The sequence below is a fragment of the Brassica rapa genome, chromosome A03, assembly GCF_000309985.2.
Source record: "Brassica rapa cultivar Chiifu-401-42 chromosome A03, CAAS_Brap_v3.01, whole genome shotgun sequence".
NCBI classification, from domain to species: domain Eukaryota; kingdom Viridiplantae; phylum Streptophyta; class Magnoliopsida; order Brassicales; family Brassicaceae; genus Brassica; species Brassica rapa.
In genome coordinates, this window is record NC_024797.2 from 15,104,333 (window position 1) to 15,126,621 (window position 22,289).

The 22,289-nt window shown below is 38.2% G+C and overlaps 7 protein-coding genes across 11 annotated transcripts; 4 read left to right on the top strand and 3 right to left on the bottom strand.

The window, feature by feature from the left end:
• Positions 1–53: 53 nt before the first annotated feature.
• LOC103858861 (uncharacterized protein At3g61260) lies at positions 54–1,375 on the top strand. Its single transcript, XM_009136292.3, has 4 exons — positions 54–295; positions 406–469; positions 553–634; positions 725–1,375. Exons 1-4 carry the CDS (start codon positions 286–288, stop codon positions 920–922), a joined length of 354 nt encoding a protein of 117 aa, XP_009134540.1. The 5' UTR covers positions 54–285; the 3' UTR covers positions 923–1,375.
• LOC103858860 (DEAD-box ATP-dependent RNA helicase 8) lies at positions 1,119–4,968 on the bottom strand. Its single transcript, XM_009136290.3, has 10 exons — positions 4,177–4,968; positions 3,925–3,985; positions 3,420–3,654; positions 3,038–3,276; positions 2,664–2,915; positions 2,408–2,588; positions 2,121–2,209; positions 1,980–2,053; positions 1,778–1,902; positions 1,119–1,477 (listed from the first exon to the last, which is right to left on the bottom strand). Exons 1-9 carry the CDS (start codon positions 4,509–4,511, stop codon positions 1,824–1,826), a joined length of 1,545 nt encoding a protein of 514 aa, XP_009134538.1. The 5' UTR covers positions 4,512–4,968; the 3' UTR covers positions 1,119–1,477; positions 1,778–1,823.
• Positions 4,969–5,211: 243 nt separating this feature from the next.
• Positions 5,212–6,965, top strand: LOC103858862. Of its 2 annotated transcripts, none has more exons than XM_009136294.3 (3): positions 5,212–5,336; positions 5,525–5,744; positions 6,643–6,965. In XM_009136294.3, exons 2-3 carry the CDS (start codon positions 5,574–5,576, stop codon positions 6,730–6,732), a joined length of 261 nt encoding a protein of 86 aa, XP_009134542.1. In that variant the 5' UTR covers positions 5,212–5,336; positions 5,525–5,573; the 3' UTR covers positions 6,733–6,965. The 2 variants fall into 2 exon arrangements, with proteins under 2 accessions (XP_009134542.1, XP_033142126.1); XM_033286235.1 differs by having other exon boundaries at positions 5,216–5,338; positions 5,565–5,744.
• Positions 6,966–7,793: 828 nt separating this feature from the next.
• On the top strand, positions 7,794–12,082 carry LOC103858863 (NAD-dependent malic enzyme 2, mitochondrial). Its single transcript, XM_009136295.3, has 18 exons — positions 7,794–8,317; positions 8,418–8,514; positions 8,593–8,711; positions 8,795–9,091; positions 9,180–9,240; positions 9,317–9,420; positions 9,509–9,592; positions 9,669–9,775; positions 9,871–9,973; positions 10,299–10,397; positions 10,532–10,597; positions 10,687–10,759; positions 10,838–10,924; positions 11,006–11,060; positions 11,153–11,224; positions 11,314–11,376; positions 11,452–11,566; positions 11,673–12,082. The coding sequence occupies exons 1-18, from the start codon at positions 8,165–8,167 to the stop codon at positions 11,742–11,744; spliced, it is 1,827 nt and encodes a 608-aa protein (XP_009134543.2). The 5' UTR covers positions 7,794–8,164; the 3' UTR covers positions 11,745–12,082.
• Positions 12,083–12,376: 294 nt separating this feature from the next.
• Positions 12,377–13,615, bottom strand: LOC103858864. The gene is made up of 2 exons (XM_009136296.3): positions 13,296–13,615; positions 12,377–12,767 (listed from the first exon to the last, which is right to left on the bottom strand). The coding sequence occupies exons 1-2, from the start codon at positions 13,525–13,527 to the stop codon at positions 12,586–12,588; spliced, it is 414 nt and encodes a 137-aa protein (XP_009134544.1). The 5' UTR covers positions 13,528–13,615; the 3' UTR covers positions 12,377–12,585.
• A 26-nt stretch (positions 13,616–13,641) lies between these two features.
• LOC103858865 (acyl-coenzyme A thioesterase 8) lies at positions 13,642–17,470 on the bottom strand. Of its 2 annotated transcripts, XM_009136297.3 has the most exons (17): positions 17,181–17,470; positions 16,993–17,085; positions 16,839–16,906; positions 16,675–16,744; positions 16,536–16,582; positions 16,320–16,445; positions 16,132–16,209; positions 15,887–15,974; positions 15,685–15,797; positions 15,547–15,609; positions 15,414–15,469; positions 15,233–15,337; positions 15,092–15,148; positions 14,721–14,822; positions 14,530–14,578; positions 14,140–14,208; positions 13,642–13,956 (listed from the first exon to the last, which is right to left on the bottom strand). In XM_009136297.3, the coding sequence occupies exons 1-17, from the start codon at positions 17,230–17,232 to the stop codon at positions 13,879–13,881; spliced, it is 1,314 nt and encodes a 437-aa protein (XP_009134545.1). In that variant the 5' UTR covers positions 17,233–17,470; the 3' UTR covers positions 13,642–13,878. The 2 variants fall into 2 exon arrangements, with proteins under 2 accessions (XP_009134545.1, XP_018513312.1); XM_018657796.2 differs by lacking the exon at positions 13,642–13,956 and having other exon boundaries at positions 14,141–14,300.
• Positions 17,471–17,486: 16 nt separating this feature from the next.
• Positions 17,487–19,857, top strand: LOC103858866. Of its 3 annotated transcripts, none has more exons than XM_009136298.3 (5): positions 17,487–17,583; positions 17,785–18,700; positions 18,810–18,938; positions 19,026–19,161; positions 19,237–19,857. In XM_009136298.3, the coding sequence occupies exons 2-5, from the start codon at positions 17,937–17,939 to the stop codon at positions 19,588–19,590; spliced, it is 1,383 nt and encodes a 460-aa protein (XP_009134546.1). In that variant the 5' UTR covers positions 17,487–17,583; positions 17,785–17,936; the 3' UTR covers positions 19,591–19,857. The 3 variants fall into 3 exon arrangements, with proteins under 3 accessions (XP_009134546.1, XP_033142062.1, XP_033142063.1); XM_033286171.1 differs by having other exon boundaries at positions 17,490–17,662; XM_033286172.1 differs by having other exon boundaries at positions 17,491–17,583; positions 17,816–18,700.
• Positions 19,858–22,289: the final 2,432 nt, after the last annotated feature.

Below are 22,289 nucleotides of genomic sequence, written 5' to 3' on the forward strand. Positions count from 1 at the left end.
CACATACGACAAAAATACGAGCAATTAGAGAAGAACACGTGAAAACGTGATGCTCGCCAAATTAATCAAATATTCGCATATTTCGCAAGCTGTTTCCTATCGAATAAATTTCAATGAAACAAATGAAAAGACAATTAGCGACAACAATACAATAATGATTGAAAGGCACCAATCCAATTTTCAATTTTTGCATTCGATCATATCTTATATATCCTTATAAATAGAACTAAATGTTCTTTTAACCATCAACTAGAACCTACAGCTTGGAGCTCATTCTTTTATCAAATGGAGTCGGGTAACACGCTCAAAACCACAAAGCTTATTGTATTCATTATAGTTTCACGTTATCTTGCGAGAATATTGGGTTCAAAAGCTATATATATTTTTGGTTAATACTCGACGTAGGAAAAGCGCAGTTATCAGTCATCAATGCATGGAAGGAACAAAAGATAACAAAGGTGACGAACAAGTAAGAAACCATTACACAAAGATCCTCGAGATTTTTCAATCGCAGTTTCTATACGACTGCTGTGACACTTGTCTAATTTGCAGGACTGAGAAGAAGCTCCTAGAGATTTCATCATGGGAAAAAAAGCAAACAACCAAGATCGAATCTCAACTCGCTAATACCCAGGTGATTCCAACAAAAAGACCTCTCCACTTGTAATGCTTTAATACTGCTCTATTTTGCTAATGGACAAAAGGGTTGTTTTGTTTTGCGCAGCGGAAGATGGACAGTAAGAAAAAGGAGAAAGCAGAGAAACTGAGGCGCAACAAAGCAGCAGTTCATGCAAAAGCGCAAGAGAAGAAGGCACGGGTTCAAACCCGACGCGCTCAAGAGATCCTCGATGCAGAAGACGAAGCTGCTACGTTTCAAGCCACGGGACAGATTCCCAACAAGTCATCTTGCAGCTGCTTCTGATATCATCAGAATTAACCTGTGTTGCAGACTATCACCTATAACTATCACCTATACTTGTATCGTTTTACGTGTGTTTTCGTATTTGCTTGTGTTGGTCATGGAACAAATCATTGTTCAACTATCAAGCTATTGACAACACCAAACATGCTAGAAACCAAAATCTGCAACCAGGTTGAATAGAAACAGGAAAGAATACCATCTTAAGGTCTCAAAGACTTATTATTGAAGTTGGAAAAGCTGCAAACAAGGCATAAAAGAGTCAAGACAACACCCGCTTCTTGTTGACGCATCACAACACTGACCAGTCTACTACAATGACAAAAAAACATAGCAACAAACGACTTGATAAAAAAAACTAGATAAAAGACTCCCACTTCCACTACTACCTGGCATTTCACACCTTCCAGGCCTTGTCTTTATGTAGTTGATTATTTAGAAAGAAGGGAAAACAAAGACGCTAAGAAAATATTTTGATGGTAAGAGGATGAATATGAAGACTTTTTGGGTTCTGGCTGTCCTGCACGCCTAGATAAGTCACACATTGCATCAACCAACCTGTAACATCACAGAAATTCAAATAATATTTTAGGGATCTCTCTTATATCAGGAGCAAACCTAATTCAAAAGAAAATTTCTAGGACGAGAATAATGAGTTGGCCTCTATATGCATTAAACATACGAATGATGTAACGTGGTTATAGATGCGATAATTGTTGTCCATCCTAGATCTTTCCAACAACACTATGTATTGTACACAGTAAAATACATTATCCTAGAGAATCTTGAGTTTACATGAAGTAAACGAATCCAAAAGTAGGAATAATTGAAGATTGCCAGTAAGTTGATATTACTTACCACTTATTACTGATAGACCTAACAGAAGACACCAAGGTGAACAACCTTATTGGCAATAAATTGCCTGATCGATATGTGGAGGAATTTGCTTGATCTCCGTTCCAAGCTCTTGCTCAATCCGGTAGCTACAAATACGTAAGACTAAGGTTAAACAATGTCGTAGGCAACATGAGCAAAACCCAGTTAAGAGAGAAAGACTTACAGGTTAAAGCGGTCCTCATAGGTGATAAGATTCACAGCTAAACCAAGATGGCCAAACCTTCCTGATCGACCAACCTGAACAGTAAACGGGTATCACAATCAATATGTAGGAACCTAGTACAATGTAGACATCTGAGCTTACCCTGTGAAGATACGTTTCTGCATTCTTTGGGAAATCAAAGTTTATCACCACATTGACTGCTTGAATGTCAATCCCACGTGTGAACAGGTCTGCAGCAACAATCATTAAATCATTAATTATTTATGTGAAGAGCTTCGCTAATTTCATTTAAGTCGAAATAACAAAACCAGTGTCACTTGGTCCCCTAAGGCCTTGGCTAAAGCCACTATTGAGTTCTAGGAACTAGATAAGAGAGCATTTTATTCAACATGCTCTTGCAATAACAAAATAACAGCATTTAGACATACCAGTACACACAAGATTCCGGCATGCACCATTGCGAAAGTCATGGAACACTCTGTTTCGGTGGTCTTGAAGCATCTTTGCATGAATGTAAAAGCAAGAATACCCAAGTTCTGTAATCTTCTTAGCTAAGAGCTCCACACGGTTCACGGAGTTGCAGAATATGATCGATTGGTTAATTTGCAGCTGCAGAAGAAGATGAGAGTAAATACCAGCTAAGAGAAGAAAACAAAACAATCAATACTTGAGTTCAGATCTAACCTTGGAGAATAGTGTATTCAAGCAATGAATCTTCTGTCGTTCTTCAACAAAAGCATAGAATTGGGTAATACCCTTGAGCGTAAGTTCATCCATGAGATTAATGATGTAAGGATTCGTCAAAAACCGATCCTTAAAATACTTGACAGTGACAGGAAACGTGGCTGAGAACATCAAAATCTGGCGATTTTGGGGAAGAAAGCTGATCAAATGTTCCACTGAAGGTTGGAACTCTTGAGACAAAAGCTTATCAGCCTGAAAAAAGATTCATATTTAAAATAATTTAAGGGAAACCATCAGAGCTTTCAAAGATTGAAAGAAGTACATATGTAAAAAGATACTAGACAGAGAAGAACAAGTAAGCAGCCAACGTTTACCTCATCCATAGCGAGCACAGAACAATCTTTCAAAACGCAAACACCTTTCTTGGTGAGATCCAAAATTCTTCCAGGAGTTCCTACGAGTAAATGGACAGGCTGATACAAACGCATGATATCATCTTTCAGACTGGTGCCTCCAGTGGTCACCATGACTTGAATCTTCAAATGCTTCCCCAACTCCTTACACACCTGTGATGTCTGAAGGGCTAACTCTCGAGTTGGAACAATTATCACAGCTACATACAAGACAGGCAGCAGCGAAAAAACTAAATTAGAAAGGAAACAGTTACTAGAACATTTGAATCCAATACTAGAATTTCAAACTCGCATCCAACCGCAGCAAAGAATCAAGTGACACGATGTCCCAGGGAAGAGTTACCTTGAATGACATTGTTATCTTGGTCAATTTTTTCCAAGACAGGAATACAAAAGGCGGCAGTCTTGCCAGTGCCGTTCTTGGCTCGGGCAAGGATATCTCTACCAGTCAAGGCGATAGGAATACTCTCTTCCTGAATAGGAGAAGGTCTTTCAAAACCCTTCTCATAGATTCCCATTAAAAGCTCTCGTTTCAGAAAATAGTCTTCAAACTCGTTTCCCTTAGTGGCTGTCACATCCTAAAAATGATAACAAGTGCAAAGAAAAAAAATCAAACCGAGTAACTATCAAGAAGTTTTGGATAGACAAAGTAAAGAAGAGTTTTTTTTTTAGCCAAGGTAGAAAAGCATCATGAACAAAAATGGGTTAATGTATAAAGCTATTAAATAAGCAAAACATCTTTCTGCAGAAGACCAGAGCATCTAACAATCAGTCTATATAGCCTATATAATATAGGCTTCCTTTAGGTGCAAGGAAAAGGCAAAAACAAAAGAGACATTGAAGGTTACCTCAGTTCTGTAGCGAGTATCAGGTGCAGGTAGTTTTAGCCTCGCTTTCCAGTCTTCCGAACTAAAAGAGCAAAGAAGAGAGCATATAATCAATATAAGCACGCCTCTAACTTAAAAAGGACTAAAAGCTTGATAAGCCTTATCACCCGCACAAAAATGAAACCAATGCTACACAGCTCAGTGACACTGTGAGAAGTAGATTCGCTTTAAGACAAAGAGATATAAAATTGACATAAAGAAAGAAGTACAAACTTTGTGTCGGAGAGAACAGTTTTTTCAACTTCAACGACTGCGTCTCCTTCTCCTCCTCCGTTACTGTTACCGCTAGAGATCTGGGGTCTAGGAAGCCATTGCTGCTGATGTTGCTGCTGGTGGTATTGACGAGGAGGCTGAGACGTGGCTTGCTGAAACTGCTGTTGTTGGTGGGAGTAAGCGCCTCGCTGAACGTACTGCGGCTGCTGCGGCTGCTGATAGCCAGGCCGGGACTGGAAGTTAGGGTTAGGGTTAATGGCACCACGGCCAGCGCCAATCCCTGGAGGGTACCTTCCTCCTCCTCCACGGTTATTGTTGTTGTTGTTGTTCATCATCAAAACCTTGCTTTACTCGATCTCTAAAACGCTAACTCTGTCTAGGGATGGATTTGTACAGCAACTAAAGATGAACTTCTAGGTGCCGAGATATTGACAAAATCGCGATTCAATTACAAATAAGAAGAAGAAGAAGCTCTTGCGGATAAATCTAGGGTTTGTAGAGCGCAAAATCGGAGAGCAGATCTGGAAAATTAAAATTAAATTTAAAAAAAAAACTCGGCGAGATTCGGGGATTTGATAATTAGTTAAGAATTTTCGAAAAAGGTCCACGCGAGGAACGATAGAGAGTGAGAGAGAGAGAGATATGAATCAAAGGGGTCTGGCTTGAGAGACAGAGAGACAGGCGAGAGAGGCACAGGAAGACAAATCTCTGTCTGTAAAAATAATTTATAGTTATAATAATGTTTTTGTGGTTTCTTGGGCAGACGGCTAGGGCTGGTGGGAGACACGGAGAGGAGAGCTTCACAACCCGGCCTTTGGGCTTTATTATGCAAAGACCTTTTTTTGTATGTAGTAGGCAGGCGGACAAGGCAAAGATCCAATGCGTTGACTTGTTTTACCCGTTCCAGTGATATACACGTGAACATCCTGCTGTTTCAGTTCTATTTTTCTTGGGTCGTCAAAAAGACATTATTACCCCATTGGAAATTACAACAACACATTAGTTGTGAGCGCCAAGATAAGGCTAAAGACGTAAAAACGCTCTGAGTATTCTTTCAGGTCAGGTTCAGAAACTAGTTTCGTTTCGTTTCATTTCGTTTCATCCACCCCCTCTTCACTTGAGAAGTTCTGTCTTTTGCGATCCTTGTCATTTTTGTAAAGGTGAGTCGATCTATATATGGTCACTAGTATTCTGGAATTGATGCTGTTTTAATACTCAGTTCGAACATTCTGTTATCAAATCCGGTTCTAGTCAGTTGTTAGCGGGATAGAGTTTGCTTGAGATCATTTCGCTTCTTGATTTTTTTTAATGTCACTGATGGATCTGGTAATCTTCCTTATCGAATTAAGAAAATGAATCTGTATTAAGTGGACTAATCTCAAATCTAGGTAAAAAAAATGGGAGGAGGAGGAGGAGGAGAAGGAGTTGGCGATTTCAGAGCCAAAGTATGGAGCATGTCTGGTGGGCCTTACTGTAGGCCCAAGCACTGGCGTCGCAACACCGCCTTTGCAATGCTCGGCGTTTTCCTTGTCTGCATCCCCATTGCCATGAAGTCTGCCGAGCTCGAGGTATTCATTCTTCTTCACTTCTTTGGTCCTTACAATTAGAGATTAGAAAATAACAATAAGTGAATCACAACTGCTATGGATAACATATCTACTCAATGAGTATAACTTTGTTGGTCTGTTATCATGTGTAGATAATTTTGTTTTCGCTTCCAGTGTCTAGCATGATTTAGGGTATTGAATGTCTTTGATAAACATCTGTATCTTATCAGTAGAGACTCTATGCTGCCTACGTCCTGCAGTTTTGGATGTTACAGTCTGTGTGAATCTATTGTAGCAGATAGCTTTGGTTTATATATATATATATATATAAATATATTTCACAAGCAGGCAGTCCTCATGAAGAGAAGAACATTTTAATATGTGTTGGTCTACTCTACCTCAATTCACCATTTCGAAAAGTTTAAAATTTAACTACCTTCTCTCGTACCTAGTTTCATTTGTTTAGTTTCATTAATAATTCCCTTCCCCCTACCTTATTTCATTTTATTCTTTGTTATTTGCCAATGATTCATCTGTAGGGTATTCGCCAATGGTAGCCTATTTTTGATAATGTCCTGTGACCTGAATTTGATTTGCACCCATTTAAACTATGTTTCTCATTGCCATGTTACTTTACGTTTTGTGTTTGTGTAGCAGTCTTAGGAGATTTAGTTGATTCTTTTGCTGTACTTCGACCATGGGATATAATTTTCTGAATGCTTGAAAGAGCGGCTTGGGTACTACTTACTAGTATGGACTTACAGTTCTTTTTATGTTTTTGAATGCCTAATACTTAACTCTAGTCATTTGTCACAAGAACCCAGTCCTTAACTGTATTATCTCCATGCTGCTCTATCGTTTGAACTTTCTTGTTTCATGATCAAAATTTGAGGGAAAGCTTTATTATTTGATATTTCAGCAAAGGCCGCATATGCCGGTACGCCCAATTCCTTCACAGATATGGTGCAAGAACTTTGGAACCAAGGACGATTACGAAAAAGAGCATTAAAGAGCGTTTTGCTTGCTTTGGAGAGACAACTCTTTTGCTTAGTCTCTTATTTTGCAGACAATGCGAGTATGAAAATACATCTGTCTTTCATCTTCACAGTATTGTGACCAGAATAATTTATCTCTCTGCATTTGCCATGTAGAGAACACATGAAATCATCCCAAATTTAAGAAATCTCATGTTATTCCAAAATCCCAGTTGATTAATATAATATCTGGGCCGGTTTTATCTAAGGTAGAATCCATCTAAAACATTATTGTGCGTTTTTACTTTGACCGACATTCGAAAGAATCTGCATATAAAGAAAAGAAAAGTAAGTGACTGAGTTGATGATTATACCAAAATGCCGAATAGGTAGCTAGAGTTTGCATTTGATGTTCAATGTATGATGATCTTTATTTATTCTTCTTAATATTCTTTTTTTAGCATTTTGTTCTAAGGAGACCAATGTTTTAAGGTCTTAAAAAAATAATGAAACAATACATATTTGATCAATTCAAGACAGACAGAGAAATAATAATGTAAAGTGTAGTATTAGACTGCACATTTTTTTTCTGCTACGTATATATGAATATAAAAGTCAAGATCACTCATACTTTTTTTATTGTGATGTACATGTGGAAGTTGTGGAATACAAAATAGCTATTAAATTATCTTTGTAGATTTACCAAAGTAATTGAAGAGTTATTGGAGACAAAAGACACTTTATTTAGACATGGACGGTATATAAAAATTGAAGGAGAAGAAGCAGTGGTTGAGAGTTAAAAAGCTGACGTTTTCCAGTCGCCGCCACAGCGAATATTAAAGGATGGTTTTCTCTTAAAATGCTCGAATCTCTCAATTTATTCTTGCATTCTCTAATTTTCTTTAATTTAATTTCTTCTTATATTTTGTAGTATTAAATTATTTAAGGATGGCGTAAATAATATTTTGACCAGAGGGGGCACACACGCATGGGTAAAAGAGGGAATAAGTCGTCAACACGGAAAACACATGTCAATGATCTAACGGTGAGATTGTCAGGAAAAGAAAAACCATCCACTGAGACAGTATATTGACATTTCCATATATAACCTTCTTGCCCGTTCTCTTTCGGGTAACTTGGGTTTGTTTCCCTTTCTTGTTTTGTTATTTTTTTACCAATTGTTTTTTGTCCTTTGGAATTTTATAAGAATAATATCTGAAAATAATATATTTATAGTGAGACCCTCACTCTCTTAGAAATAACAGGGGCAGTCCTCAGACAGCTTCGTCTTCTTAATACTCTCTTCTCTTGCTCAAAGCTGCAGGAACTTGTGTCATTGAACCTTGCGTTATAAGTTTCTGTCAGAGTTTTTCAATCTCTCTCTCTCTCTCTCTCTCTCCATAGCATTTCTGTGTTGAACTTGTGTCATTGAACTGGAGATTTGAGTTTGATCGGATCTTGAGAGCGATGATGTGGAGGAACATTGCTCGCTTCTCCAAGACTGCAGCGGCTGCTGGAAGAACCGGCGGATCTCGGAGGTGCTTGTCGACGGCTATACCTGGTCCTTGCATAGTCCACAAACGTGGTTCCGACATCCTTCACGATCCATGGTTTAACAAGGTCATCCATACACGATTCGTTTGATTAACTAAACTCATTCAATGCTGAAACTTTAGGAAACTGACACTAAGAAATCAATATTGTTTGTTCCTTTGCGCAGGACACAGGTTTTCCTTTGACTGAGAGAGATAGATTGGGGCTAAGAGGCTTGCTTCCTCCTCGTATCATCTCCTTTGAACAGCAATATGACCGTTTCAGTAAGTCATGATGGATCCATTTTCATAGATGATTATGTGTTTGTTTCTGAGACTTCCTTGTATAAAACATATTTGCAGTTGAGTCCTTTCGGTCCCTAGAGAGGAACACACTAGGGCAGCCAGACAACGTTGTCTCTTTAGCCAAGTGGAGGATTCTCAACAGGTTGCACGACCGTAACGAGACTTTGTACTACCGAGTCAGTTTAAAGCCTCTCTCTCTCTTTTTAATATTAAAATCCGACATCCTTTGAGACAGAACTCACACCCTTGTTCTCTGCAGGTCCTTATTGATAATATTAAAGATTTTGCACCAATTATATACACCCCCACGGTTGGACTGGTTTGTCAGAACTATTCGGGTTTGTACAGAAGACCCCGAGGAATGTACTTCAGCGCCAAAGACAAAGGAGAGATGATGTCTATGATCTACAACTGGCCTGCTCACCAGGTTGATATGATTGTCATCACTGACGGTAGCCGTATCCTTGGCTTAGGAGACCTTGGAGTCCAGGGTATTGGGATTCCTATTGGCAAGCTCGACATGTACGTGGCTGCTGCAGGAATCAATCCACAGAGAGTATGTCTGATCTGTTTTTGTTTTGTTTTTCTGTATAAGACACATGTTTCATCTCCTTGTTCGAAATTATACACTTGAACTTCTGCAGGTTTTGCCAATTATGTTGGATGTAGGCACGAATAATCAAAATCTCTTACAGAATCCTCTCTGTAAGCTACTTTTATTCATCTATGGATGTGTTTCCTTTGAGAACACACTCATTCATGTATCTTCTTCATTTTACAGATTTAGGACTCAGACAGCCTAGGTTGGAAGGAGAGGAGTACCTTGAGATTGTGGATGAATTTATGGAAGCTGTATTCACACGCTGGCCTAAGGCCGTCGTTCAGGTATCTATATATATCTTAATTTCTACTTTGGATTTACCTTTTGATGGTGAGGGAGGTTCTGACTAAATGGCTGTTTCCATCATAATAGTTCGAAGATTTCCAAGCGAAATGGGCTTTTGAAACTTTGGATAGATATCGAAAAAAGTTTTGCATGTTCAATGATGATGTCCAGGTATCTTCTCATCATTTCACTTCAGCTGCTTTTACTTTAAAGCTAATCTTTTTAATGACAAGGTTTGATTTCTCAGGGAACAGCTGGTGTTGCTCTCGCTGGACTACTGGGAACTGTAAGAGCCCAAGGTCGGCCTTTGTCCGACTTTGTGAACCAAAAGATTGTTGTGGTGGGAGCTGGAAGGTACTTTGTTATACACTTGAAAAGTCCTTTACTAATGTATCTGCAGTAACTTTCATCTCATCTTGGTATTGTGTATGTCTTCTTTTCCTTAATAGTGCGGGGCTCGGTGTAACAAAGACGGCAGTACAGGCGGTTGCGAGAATGGCAGGCATCAGCTTCGCTGAAGCAACGAAAAACTTTTACCTAATAGATAAAGATGTAAGTCTCTGACATTCCTTACTTGTTGACGTCATCTGAATGGGTCCGGTCCGTCTTGCTTGATAGTAATAAATAATTTAGCTTGTGTAGTTCAGTTCCACGAGTCCGAGTTGACTGTGAAACTGTCATAGTATTGTCTCTTTTAGAGCTTGCTTTTGGATGTTGTCTTAAGCTATCTACTAAGAGCTTACCTAGAAGAAGTCAAAAAACATTTTAAAAAGTTATCCATTTGCCATACTAGTTTTGTCTTGGTCAGCATTTTTTTTTATTGGATCGCCTCATAAGATCTTGAATAATGTAATGAAAACGACTGGTTGTGCTTCAGGGTCTTGTCACCACGGAGAGGTCAAAACTTGACCCAGCAGTTGTACCTTTTGCCAAAAATCCTGCTGAGATACGTGAGGGAGCAAGTATCGTTGAAGTGGTAAAGCTTAAAGCCTTATTGTGTTCTTGACTTGTCCAATTATTTGACTTCATCTTCTTTTCTCTGTTGCTGTCTTTGAAAGTTTAAGACATAATAATATTGTCATGTTTCCTTGTTTACAAATTTTTGTTCAGGTGAAGACAGTGAGGCCACATGTACTTCTTGGTTTATCTGGAGTTGGTGGCATCTTCAATGAAGAAGTAGGTGAACCTAATTTCAACAAACATACAGTTGAATGATATATTAATTAACAGTTTTACTGACTTATAGTGGTTTCAAAAATGCAAAGGTTCTAAAGGCAATGCGAGAATCTGATTCATGCAAGCCCGCCATTTTTGCTATGTCGAATCCCACCTTAAATGGTTAGTGTTTGTCTTTCCAAAGTAATGTAACATTTCCTTGAAAGATCTGTTCTGAACACTTTTTTACTTGTGTGACAGCCGAGTGCACTGCTGCTGATGCATTTAAGCACGCTGGAGAAAACATAGTCTTTGGAAGTGGAAGCCCACTTGAAAACGTTCAACTTGGTATGTTATTATTAGTGAGGTTCATTTATGAATTGCTTAAAATCTGAAAAAAAAAATTGATATGATTCTTTAAACTTCCAGAGAATGGTAACGTTGGGCATGTGAATCAGGCCAACAACATGTACCTATTCCCCGGGTTCGTTTTCGCTTCTTGAAAACTGCTTCAATTAGTACACATTTTTATCCACAAGTTTAGCTGAAATCAAATGTGGTTATTATGGTTTACAGGATCGGGTTAGGGACTCTTCTATCTGGTGCGCGTATTGTAACTGATGGAATGTTGCTAGCAGCTGCAGAATGGTAAGAAGATTGCATTGGTTCTCTTATATGATCTTATGATATAATGAGGCTCATGTTTAATATATATATGTTTCGAAAATATAATGCAGCCTTGCGTCCTACATGACTGACGAAGAAGTCCAAAAAGGCATCCTTTACCCTTCAATCAACAAGTATTATTTCCTCTGATTGCTTCTCATATGCTCTGGTTTTATTTAGTCATCTAAGACGGTTTGGACAAAATGCAGCATCCGACACATAACAGCTGAGGTAGGGGCGGCTGTTCTAAGAGCTGCGGTATCTGATGACATTGTAGAAGGTCATGGGGATGTTGGTCCGAGAGATCTCAGTCACATGTCCAAGGTATCAAAGCAATTGAGATTTTTTTTTTGTAATGTATCAAGCATGACAGACACTGATGTAATAGTAGAAGTCTGAATCTAAATGCATCTGTATTTTGGATCAACAGGAGGAGACAGTGGATTACATCACAAGGAACATGTGGTTCCCAATTTACAGCCCTCTCGTGCACGAGAAATAGACTCTTTGAACTCTCTCTCTCAGCTTTCATGGAAATGCCAGAAGACCCCCAACAAAAAGAAATCATCTTCTTATTTTCGATCAACAACAACATTCTTTCCCTTCCTATTTTCTCAGAATATGTTCTAAAATAAACAATGATGGTAACGTTTTAAAGCAATGCTAAAAGACGGCCTTAACAACAAGAGCAGGAAGGGTAGTTCTAGGTCATCTGTCCCTTGTCACTTTTTTTCATTTTCTTGATGATTATGTGGGAATCATTATATAACTTTATATACAATTTTCTTCTTAATCCATTGGATCGGACGGAGTGATCATGACATATTAAAGTTAATGACATATTAAAGTTGTTTTACTGAATAATGAAGAGAAGGTTATATATATTTAAATGAAGAAGAAAACATTGGAGAAGATGAAAGTGGTGATTGTGGGAGGTATTAGTTACTTATGACAGGTACATGACATACATGTAACAAGTATCTGAAGCAATCCATCTTTGAACAATCTGCCAATGCAAATTGAAGATGTAGCTAGGATAATTTTGTGATTTCTTTTCAAAAAGAGGTGTTAGACACCACCCTATTATCTGACCTTTTTTCCAGTAACTAGTCTTTAATCTGCATAGCACTTAAAAAAAAAAAATATATATATATATATAGATTCGTAGCAAAGATCAACATTCAATTCAAACACAGAGAATCTGTTAAAGAGTCACCGATTAATGTACACAGCCAAAGAAATGAATCTAGAATAACATATTTTTAACAAATCAGCAGCACATAATATAACTCAAGAAAATACAATGGATAGAAAGTCTAAAAAGATAGAGAGAGAGAGGGAGGTCAGTTGAGTCTGCGCCTAGTGAAAGCAGGGTGAATGGTTCTTCCGCCCAAAGAATCGAGTCTGTGAATCCGCTCTACACATTCGCGCACTCTCTTTATAACTTTAGGCATGTTTGCAGCGTTCCTCGACACTGTTTCCTTGAGCTGAATCATTTTCTGTTCAGAGTCTTGGTCTTGAGTTCCTGCATCAGAAAAAGAAGACACAGAAGATTTGTTGATGAGATAGTATAAAGATAAGAGATCACTGCAAGGCTCTTTGTGTAAAAGAAAGAAAAAGGTCTCTTATGAAGTACAGGTTTCAAAAAATCCAAAAGGAGTAAAACAAGAAGACAAACTTAAGAGATCATGATATAATAAAACAAACCATGATCACTCTGTTTGGAGTGCAGCAGGGACAATAGAGGGTACATAAAACACAATCATAATGGAAACTATCCGGATTAGGAAACAGAATATAAAGTTATCTAAGAAGATGTCTAGGGGAAGTAATCTCCGCTGCACCACAACCCAAAAATGTATTTTAATCTCTCATGAATGAACCCAAAAGTAGTAAAAAGCCCTAATTTTTCCAACCGCTAGCAGTTCTTGAACCAAAAGACATTATTATCAGACTGTCTGATTCAGACATAGTTCGTTCACAAATGAAATGGGTGATATTCAAAATTTGATTTTGAAGAAAATAAAAAACAGAAGAAATAGAGCGGAGGAACCTGGGGCGATAGTGAGGCGTTGAGAAGAAGAGGGAAGAGGATCCGACCCGGAAGCGAAGCTGGGGAAGAAGCTATGAGAGGAGGAAAGCGCGGAATCAAGGGTGTTCCTGAGGTTATCCGGTAGGGTTTTCCTGTACTCTCTTATCTTCTTCGCCATCTCCCTCACCTCCCACTCCATTTTCTCTAGCTCTCCTTCATCGATGAGCTCTTGCTCCGGTTCCGACTCCGCCATTGATTCTTTTCCAATTTTTGAAAACCCTTTTCCGTTGCGATTTGATTATGGAAATGGTTTTTTTTCAAAAGTGAGGTAGAGAGAGAGCGTCTTAAAACGACGATGCGTCTCCTGTAATATAACTTCGCCTGTGATTATTATTAATGATAAAAAATAATGTTACAAGTGTTTTTTCACTAAACGACGCCGTTTGTCATTTACACACAGTAAATGACCGCCGGTGCCACAGTTTACATACAAATACATATATACACGGTAATAATAATATAAGTGAGAAAAATGAATCAAGCATCAGAGTGTGACTGCGAGGTGATCACTCTTCTTGAATATATATTCTATGGTGTGTGTCACTTAGAGCTTGGCGCCGAAGATGGGCTTAATCGTCACCGCTTCTTTTAGCAATGCTTCTTGCGTCAGTGATACCACCAGCTGCCCATATCAATTTCACACTCTTTTAAGCTTAACCAAAAACATTGTAAGAAGATATACCCTTTTTTTTTGAACAAATATTTGATGATTATAAGGAGCATCACAAGTACACACTAGATTCTTCTTTCTTCAATGGTCTCTTAGTATAATGTCTATTTAATTGGGGTTAGACGGGATACGTACCTCTCCCTTTCTGTTGAACATTTCTCCTGTGGTCAGACCGCGACTCTGGAATGATGTGGGATTCACCATCTGCATAACACCATTAATCTTGTATTCAAGTATATTTGTCTCGTCCTCAGTTTTTGTATCTTTGACTATTACACTCAGATGTAGCGGTTTACCTAATTTTATTTAAATGTACATGTAAACATAAACTAAAACAATACAGTACACAAGTAGTATAGATATAAACCAAATCTGTGCAAGTGTTTTTAGGCATTTTGAGTTTCAGTTTACCAAAACCAAAACCAAAACCAAAACCATTTGGATTTCTATCAGTAATAATAGCTATTACTCCTTCAGAAAATCACTGTATTCTTTAAAAAAAGGGGTATATAAAACTTTTCTTACCACAAAGAGCAGCCAGTCATCAGCTCTTAGAGGTCGGTGGAACCACAACCTGCAAAGGCAATAAACAAGAGTTGGAAACAAACGCTTGAGGCATTGCCTTCATATATTGTAAAAGTGTAGAATTTATATTACACTGTTTGTAAGAATAGTGCAAACACACACACTTGGCTAAAAGAAAAGAAAAAGCTTACGAATGGTCCAGGCTCAGAGCAGCTGCACTCATGCCTTTTTTGCGGTGAGGGTTTAAACCGATACATGCGAATATCAGATCTGAAGCAAATGCAACCACACATCTGTGCAACAGACGGTGGTATCCACCAATATAGTCAGTTTCCTAACTATAATCAAAAGATTTTTCGTAAACACAAACAAACAAATTCCCAAGTTGTCAATGACCTAAGATAATCTTGCTTCTAATAGTATGGATATGGATAACACTTCAAATATATCAATTGGCGATGCTAAGATACCGTTCTTCTGCTTAGAAATGTTAAAATGCTTTAAAAATCATACGAATACCAGTTCTCTTAACTTTTATACCACTGAAGTAGAGTTTGCTCACCGGTGTAAAGCTTGGTCATCAGAAAGTTTTCCCCTTGCTCTAAACCAATAGTTCAATCTGCAAGATGACGAAATGAAATATGACCCATAGTGGTAACACAATATAATTGACTTATCAGGATTTAGACAACTATATGATAACCTTGGAGGAGACTTTGTCTGTTCTGTATAATAACTTGGCTCACAAAATCGAATGTCTATAGGCCATGTGAGAATTTTTTCAGCTGCAATTTTGTTTCGGTAATCCCTGAAATAAAAATAAAAAGTGATTCACTATGAGCTCTTGAAATAACTTCTCTGGCACAATACTTCCACATATATACCTAGGTAGCAGAGGGTCAGTTATACGCCGTTCAATCATCTCCTCTCTTGTTACAAGCTGCAGTAGATAGCGACGAAAATAACAATCATAGCCCATCTTTATAAGCATCAAAGTATGGGAGACATGATTTTTACCGTTTCAGGAGGTGACATATGAGGCATGTTCGACTCTTGGTGATCGAAACCTTGTTGATCTCTCTGTAAATCCAGAGAAAAGAAGAAGTTAAAGCTTGAAAAGCTATTTTGTAATAATGAAGTATTTGAGGGGAAGACCTGAAATGAAGCAAACAAGATGAAAATGGTTTTGCCTTTCTGTCTAGCATCAACTCTTCGGGTGGCAAAGTTGTTGCCATCACGTAAGTGGTGAACTTCGTATAGGATGGGAACTGCAAGAGATAATATTCAAATTGTGAAAAATGCGTGGAGGCCAGAGAAAACAGCAGGAAAATCCAATTGGTTGCTAGCAATTGCTTACTAGTAATATCTCCAACAAGAAGGAAATAGGAGTGTAAATTATGAACAATCTTGGTAGATTCAACAGTGTTTGTCGCTGCGGCAAGTGCCTGCGAAGTGTAGGCAATTGTGTGACAGTGAGTACTAGGTCATTTCGTATTGCTTGTTATAAACAGCACATAGCAAGCTAAATATATCCTACTATGTAAATCAACAAGGTTAGTAACAAAGAAGATGCAGCAGCCTTTATGTGGGAAAATGACATACCTGACCAACTAATTGACCTCCAAAAACCTTTCCAAAGGTTGGAGCATTGGGTATAGTGAACCCCCGAAAAAGAGTCAACTACAAGAACAAATAAAGGGATTCCTCAGAATTTCATTTACGAGCAGAGAAAGAGTGTAACAAAGATATGTAGAAATGTGAAGGGCAGTTTGGGGGGTGAAACTTCATACGTCTAAGGGATCGAGAGACAAAATGCGTTCCACAAGACAGGGTGTGTCAAGATCCTTATCTGGATCGGAGATAGGGTTGGTCTCAAGCAAAGAACAATGATGAGACATGAGCAGCAAGCAAGTAAGCTGAAAAGAAGAGAGATTAGTACTGAGTAGCAATGCTATTATTGGCCTATGAGGTCAAGGAAAGCAACAAAAGGCAGTATAAAGAAATACCTGTGAGAGAGCAACAACATCTGCTGAGTATACATTCCCAAATATGCCTGTCTCAGTAAGAAAAAAAGGGGGGCTAATTCAATCACAAATCAAAGAGAGTGAAATTTGAGGAATGAAAGATCATGATTCTCTCTCTCACCACGGCCGAAGAAATCAAATGGTTTCAAGAGGAACTCCGATGAGTCTCCGGCTGATCCCAGAACCTGAGCCTGCACAACAACAAACAAAAAAGAGAGAGGGACAAAATTAGAACCAAACAACAAACCCTTTTGCATTGCAATAGTAGTGTCGAAGAAGAAAGACCTGTCCTTGAAGGAGAAAATAAACACCCTCCACCTCCTCATCTCTACGCACCACATAATCCCCTCTCTCTGTCATTGTCACCATGGAAAATCACACTGCTCTCTTCCACACTGACCATAACGAAATTCCAAAAATCAAAATTGATGACACTAACCGTAACGCTTGAACACAACGACTTGTGCGATTCTCTTGAGAGAAAGACTTGTTAACCGATGCAACAAGGGCACCTTCCCAAGCAACTCCACTACTGCAAATTAATACCAATATGAAAATCCCTTCCCAATCGTAACAAAACTCTTATCCGGCAATCGAACAGAGTAGTTAGGAGCTGCGACGGAGTACCTGATTCAGTGTTCATCGTTGAACGTTTGACAGACCGGCAAAAGTCAATCATCCAATTCCAACCAATGGATTTGGTTGGTGACGTAATTACTTACAATCGTGTACCCGCCGCGGGTGGTGTAACGTAGATTCTATGGAGAAACACGTGTTAATCATTTCCCATGGGCGTGGACTGACAGTTACGACAAGGACAAATTTAATGGGCCCAAGCCCATCTACCTTTCATGACCCGATTCGATCCAATCCAACCCGACCCGTGGATGTCAATAAAATTGCTGCTCGTCTCGTCACCTTGGCTTTAAAAGTAAGACGAAAGTGCACGTCTTTTCTCCTCCATTAGTCCTCCAGATTCTTCTCCACTCTCGTTGGCTGCCTAATGGAATCTTCTCAGCATCTATCTTTGGTGAGTTAGATTCTTCTTATTACAACAACCCCCTTTCTCCTTCATCATTTCGGTCTGTCTACCACAACCACGAGCTTGGGTTTGACTTCATTTGTCTTTAATAAAATCAATTCACACTTGTCTTCTCTAGTGTTTTAATTTGTCTTCCTTCAGCCCTGGATTGAAATCACTTTGACTGGTCTTCTTGTCTTTATTTCTCAGCCTAGCTTATGATCCTGTCTCCGTTTTTAAGAGCCACACTGATCGATCTCGGATACAGTGGGTTCTGTCGATTCAACAGTTTCATTCCTTCATCTTTGAACAATCTGACTTCACGGCGGATATATAATGCTTAATTGCTTCATTAGATCCCCATGTCAATACTCTGTTGTGTTCCCGTGATCGAATGCGTATACTGCCTGGGCTGCTCCCACTGGCTGTGGAAGAAATGCATGTACTCAGCAGGCCACGAGAGCGAGAGTTGGGGTTTAGCCACTTCCGACGAGTTCGACCCCATCCCTAGACTCTGCCGCCTCATCTTAGCCGTCTACGAGGAGGATCTCCACAACCCCATGTGGGCACCTCCCGGTGGCTACGGCCTTGACCCGCATCACGTCATCCTCAAGAAAGACTACGACCAGACTCAAGGGCGTGTCACACCTTACATGATCTACCTGGATCACGACAATGACGCTGTTGTCTTGGCTATTAGAGGGCTTAACTTGGCTAAGGAGAGTGATTACGCTCTTCTTCTTGATAACAAACTTGGGCAGACTAAGTTTGATGGAGGTTATGTGCACAACGGGTTGCTAAAGGCGGCCATGTGGGTTTTTGAGGAGGAGCATGAGGTTTTGAATAGATTACTCGAGGAGAACCCGAGTTATTCCTTGACGTTTGTTGGGCATTCTCTAGGTGCAGGGGTTGTTTCTTTGCTGGTCTTGTTTGTGCTTCAGAACCGGGGGAGGTTAGGGAACATAGAGAGGAAGAGGATAAGATGCGTTGCTATTGCTCCTCCAAGGTGTATGTCTCTCCATCTAGCAGTCACATATGCAGACATCATCAACTCTGTTGTTCTACAGGATGACTTCTTACCTCGGACTACCACAGCTCTGGAGGATGTCTTCAAGTCAATCATCTGGTAAGGAAACTGTATTGATTTCAAAAACTAGTTATTACATTATTAGAAAGCATCAAGTGTAGAAAGAGAATCTGATGGCCATGTTTTACATGTTAATAAACCAATCAAGCTTGCCATGCCTCTTGTGTCTCACATGTGTGAAAGATACATTCACATTCGAGGAGAAGAAGCTTAAGGATGCAAGGCGTCTATATGCCCCTGGTAGGTTATACCACATCGTTGTGCGCAAGCCCTTAAGGTATTCATACTTTATATATTCCATAATCATGTGCTTTCTTCAACTCAAGTTGCATCAAAGTGAAAAACCATATGCTCCTTGGTGCAGATTAGGAAGATATCCTCCCGTTGTGAGAACAGCTGTTCCAGTTGATGGGAGGTTTGACCAGTTAGTTCTCTCATGTAATGCGACAGCGGATCACGCCATCATCTGGATTCAAAGGGAGTCACAGAGAGCTCTCGATGTGAGTATTACTTCCAAATGTGTTCTTTGATTCAGCGTTTGGGGATATTGATTTCTGTGTGGTGAACATTTACAGTTGATGCTGGAAGAGGACCAAGTTATGCAGATTCCGGTGGAGCAGAAAATTGTGCGGCAGAAATCAGTTGTTGAGGAACATGACGAAGAGTACAGAGCGGCTATCATGAAGGCGGCTTCTCTTAACATCCCCATGTCTCCATCACCTTCATATGGAACATTCCATGATACAGCAGAAGAAGGTGAAAGCTCTACAGGAGGATCAGTTAATGAAGGATCCCCATCCATGTGGTCTTTCAAGGGAATGAAGAGAAAATGGAATCGGTTCGTAGATCGTCATTTTCCTATGGATGATGATGACAGTGGAGATATGATATTGAAGAAAGAGGAATCTTCAACTTTGTTGTGTAGGTAAGAAAACACGAAATAATCTTGTTATAGTAGGTGTACATGTAGAATGTAGAATATAGAATCAGAGAAGCAAAGAAAGTTGTTAGATGAAAGTTCATTGTTGAGAGATTGAGAATTTTCTTCATCGAATTTTGGATATCTGATGTGAAAATGTTGCAGCACCTTCTGTGCGGTAGCCTGTTCTGTTGCCTTGTAGTATTGTTGTAAACAATATTCATTTTACAAGCTCACTTATTCGTTTGGGCTACAACTACAAACTTGGTTTTGACTCCATCCAACTGCTTCACTCTAGTTTGGTCTATTGGATCATCCACCCATGTTGTGCAGGGTATGAAGGATTCATCAAACTCCAATTGCCTAGGACCATAAAATATTAAGGGTTCCTCATTACAAAGTGAAATTTTCATGGGGAAACCTATTGTTACCTTAAACTAGTCTGTACCTCCAGAGCAGTCCTTCCTCTTAAAACACGCTTGTCATTCTCCAAGTAAGGCTTACACGATTGTTTTGACCAATTTCTCTTACCCAAGCAGTTGCATATGAACGTCATCTCCAACACTGCCTGAAGTCATGACTGGTTTCTCCGATAGCATCCGCAAACACGGTTTTTGCGGTTGATAGAGGTTGTTGGCGTTTTGACCTCAAACCGCTATGAACCTCTTAAATTCAAAAGCTGGTTCTAGGTAGGTTTGCGGTTGCGTTTGGGAGAAAGTAATTTTTTTATTTTTATTTTATAAAAACCTATATAAATATAAAAATAAAATATTCAATTAAATTTTAAAATTGAAATAACAGTAATACTAATATATCTATTTTATATTTTAATTTATACTATAAATTTTTATAACAAAAATATTCTGTATAATTTTTTAAAAAAATTAATAGTATAATTTATAAATATAAATTTTATATTTTGCATAATAATATGATTTTAATATTTTATAATTATATAAAATGTAAATATTGTTAATTTATTATTTAACCACTGATGCGTTTGGTAGTTAGCTAGTCATAAGTATCCTGCAAATGTATCAATTTCTAACCGCTATACCAGTCATACAAATCTTTTAGTAACGATTAAAACCGCAAACATCCGCGTTCGCAAACATCCACAACCGCACCTGCAACCGTTGCAGTTACATCACTCGGACCCTAAGTCTACAAGGTTGAAAGTTTATTATAAATCTACAAATTATTTCAACCTGGTTCTGCTCAACTAAGAGATTTTAGATAAACAGTTCAATCAAAAGGATTAGATAATCATCACTTAAGACCTGCAATTCAACTAAGAAATTTTAGGAAAACTCGCTTGGGTTAGTGATATTAATCAAATCAAAATTGAATACAATTTTAGCCTTAAATGATTATTTCTAATAAATTTTAAATCTATAAAATCCCTAATTCTAATTAAAATAAAAACCACTAAATATGAGAAATACAAAAATAATGTAATTATCTATATAAACTAATAAATACTCAAGATATTTGGAAATATCGTGCTGCATCAAATGGAGACAGTGAGCTCAAGTCAAGTAGGCAAAATATGCATAGTAAACTTGTAGTTTTGTTTGTTATTTATTTTTTTTTTTTGAACAAAAAGTTTTGTTTGTTAAGATAACGAATATGATGAATTAAGTAGAAGCTCGCAAACACTGAAAGAGTTTCCTGTACTCTAGCTATACATGGGCCTCCACATTCCCCACCAGAAGTCAACCATCAACATTAACCCACTTTAGGGTTTTACTTTAAAAATAGTGTTTATCAATGGGCTTTTGAGAAAGAAACTTCTATTTGGCCCACAAAGTTAATATCCCTCAGGGATCAGGAGTCAGGTCTCTCTATTAAAAACCCTATACGTCTCCATTAAATCTCCATTTTATGTTTTTTTCTTAATTTCATGTAATGTGAATTACCAGTTACTATGTTGTATTTTAAACTGTTTGATTGTTCTTGCACGAATGTATGTAAACTATTTTTTTTTTAAATTAAGAAGATGATTGACATAAACGATGTATTATCTGAAGACGTGCATTGTCGTGGTAAAAAGGTGGTGCAAAAAAAAATTGAATGTCAGTTGTGTCGCGGCTGTAATCAATGCCTATGTCCCTGCGTCTTAACAAATAATTGAGGCTTTAAATTTTCAATTTCACTATAGTATTATTTATCGTGACATAACTTTTGTAGTTCGTACCTATGTTTTGATTTATTATACTTTCCTCTTTTTATCGTGGTATCCAATTGGTCTATAGGCTTTTAGACTATATGATTTGTTATATGTACATTAATTACTGTAGTAAAACTACTTTATAGACTTTCAGACTATAATTTTAAATTTTTATTTATGAAGAAAAGTCTATAGTACATATTCAGTATTCATTTTATAAATACATAATATAAACACACACAAATACTACAGAATATGATTATAAATTGGCTATCTTGTGACAGAAATAAATAATGTATAGAACTAAACACAGGGGTTTTGTCGTTATGAAAATTAATGCATGCAACCACAAGTGGTGCGTAACTAAATTATGTGGGATTCGTGGATAGAGATGGATCAATAATTATTTTCGCCAGTCTCTATTGCCTTTCAAATTTATTTATTTTTTACTGCTTGGACTTCACACAAATAGTACCTTGAAGTTAGAAATAAATATATAACGTGGATCGTTATTTGATGTCTTAGAAACTTGAACAGTG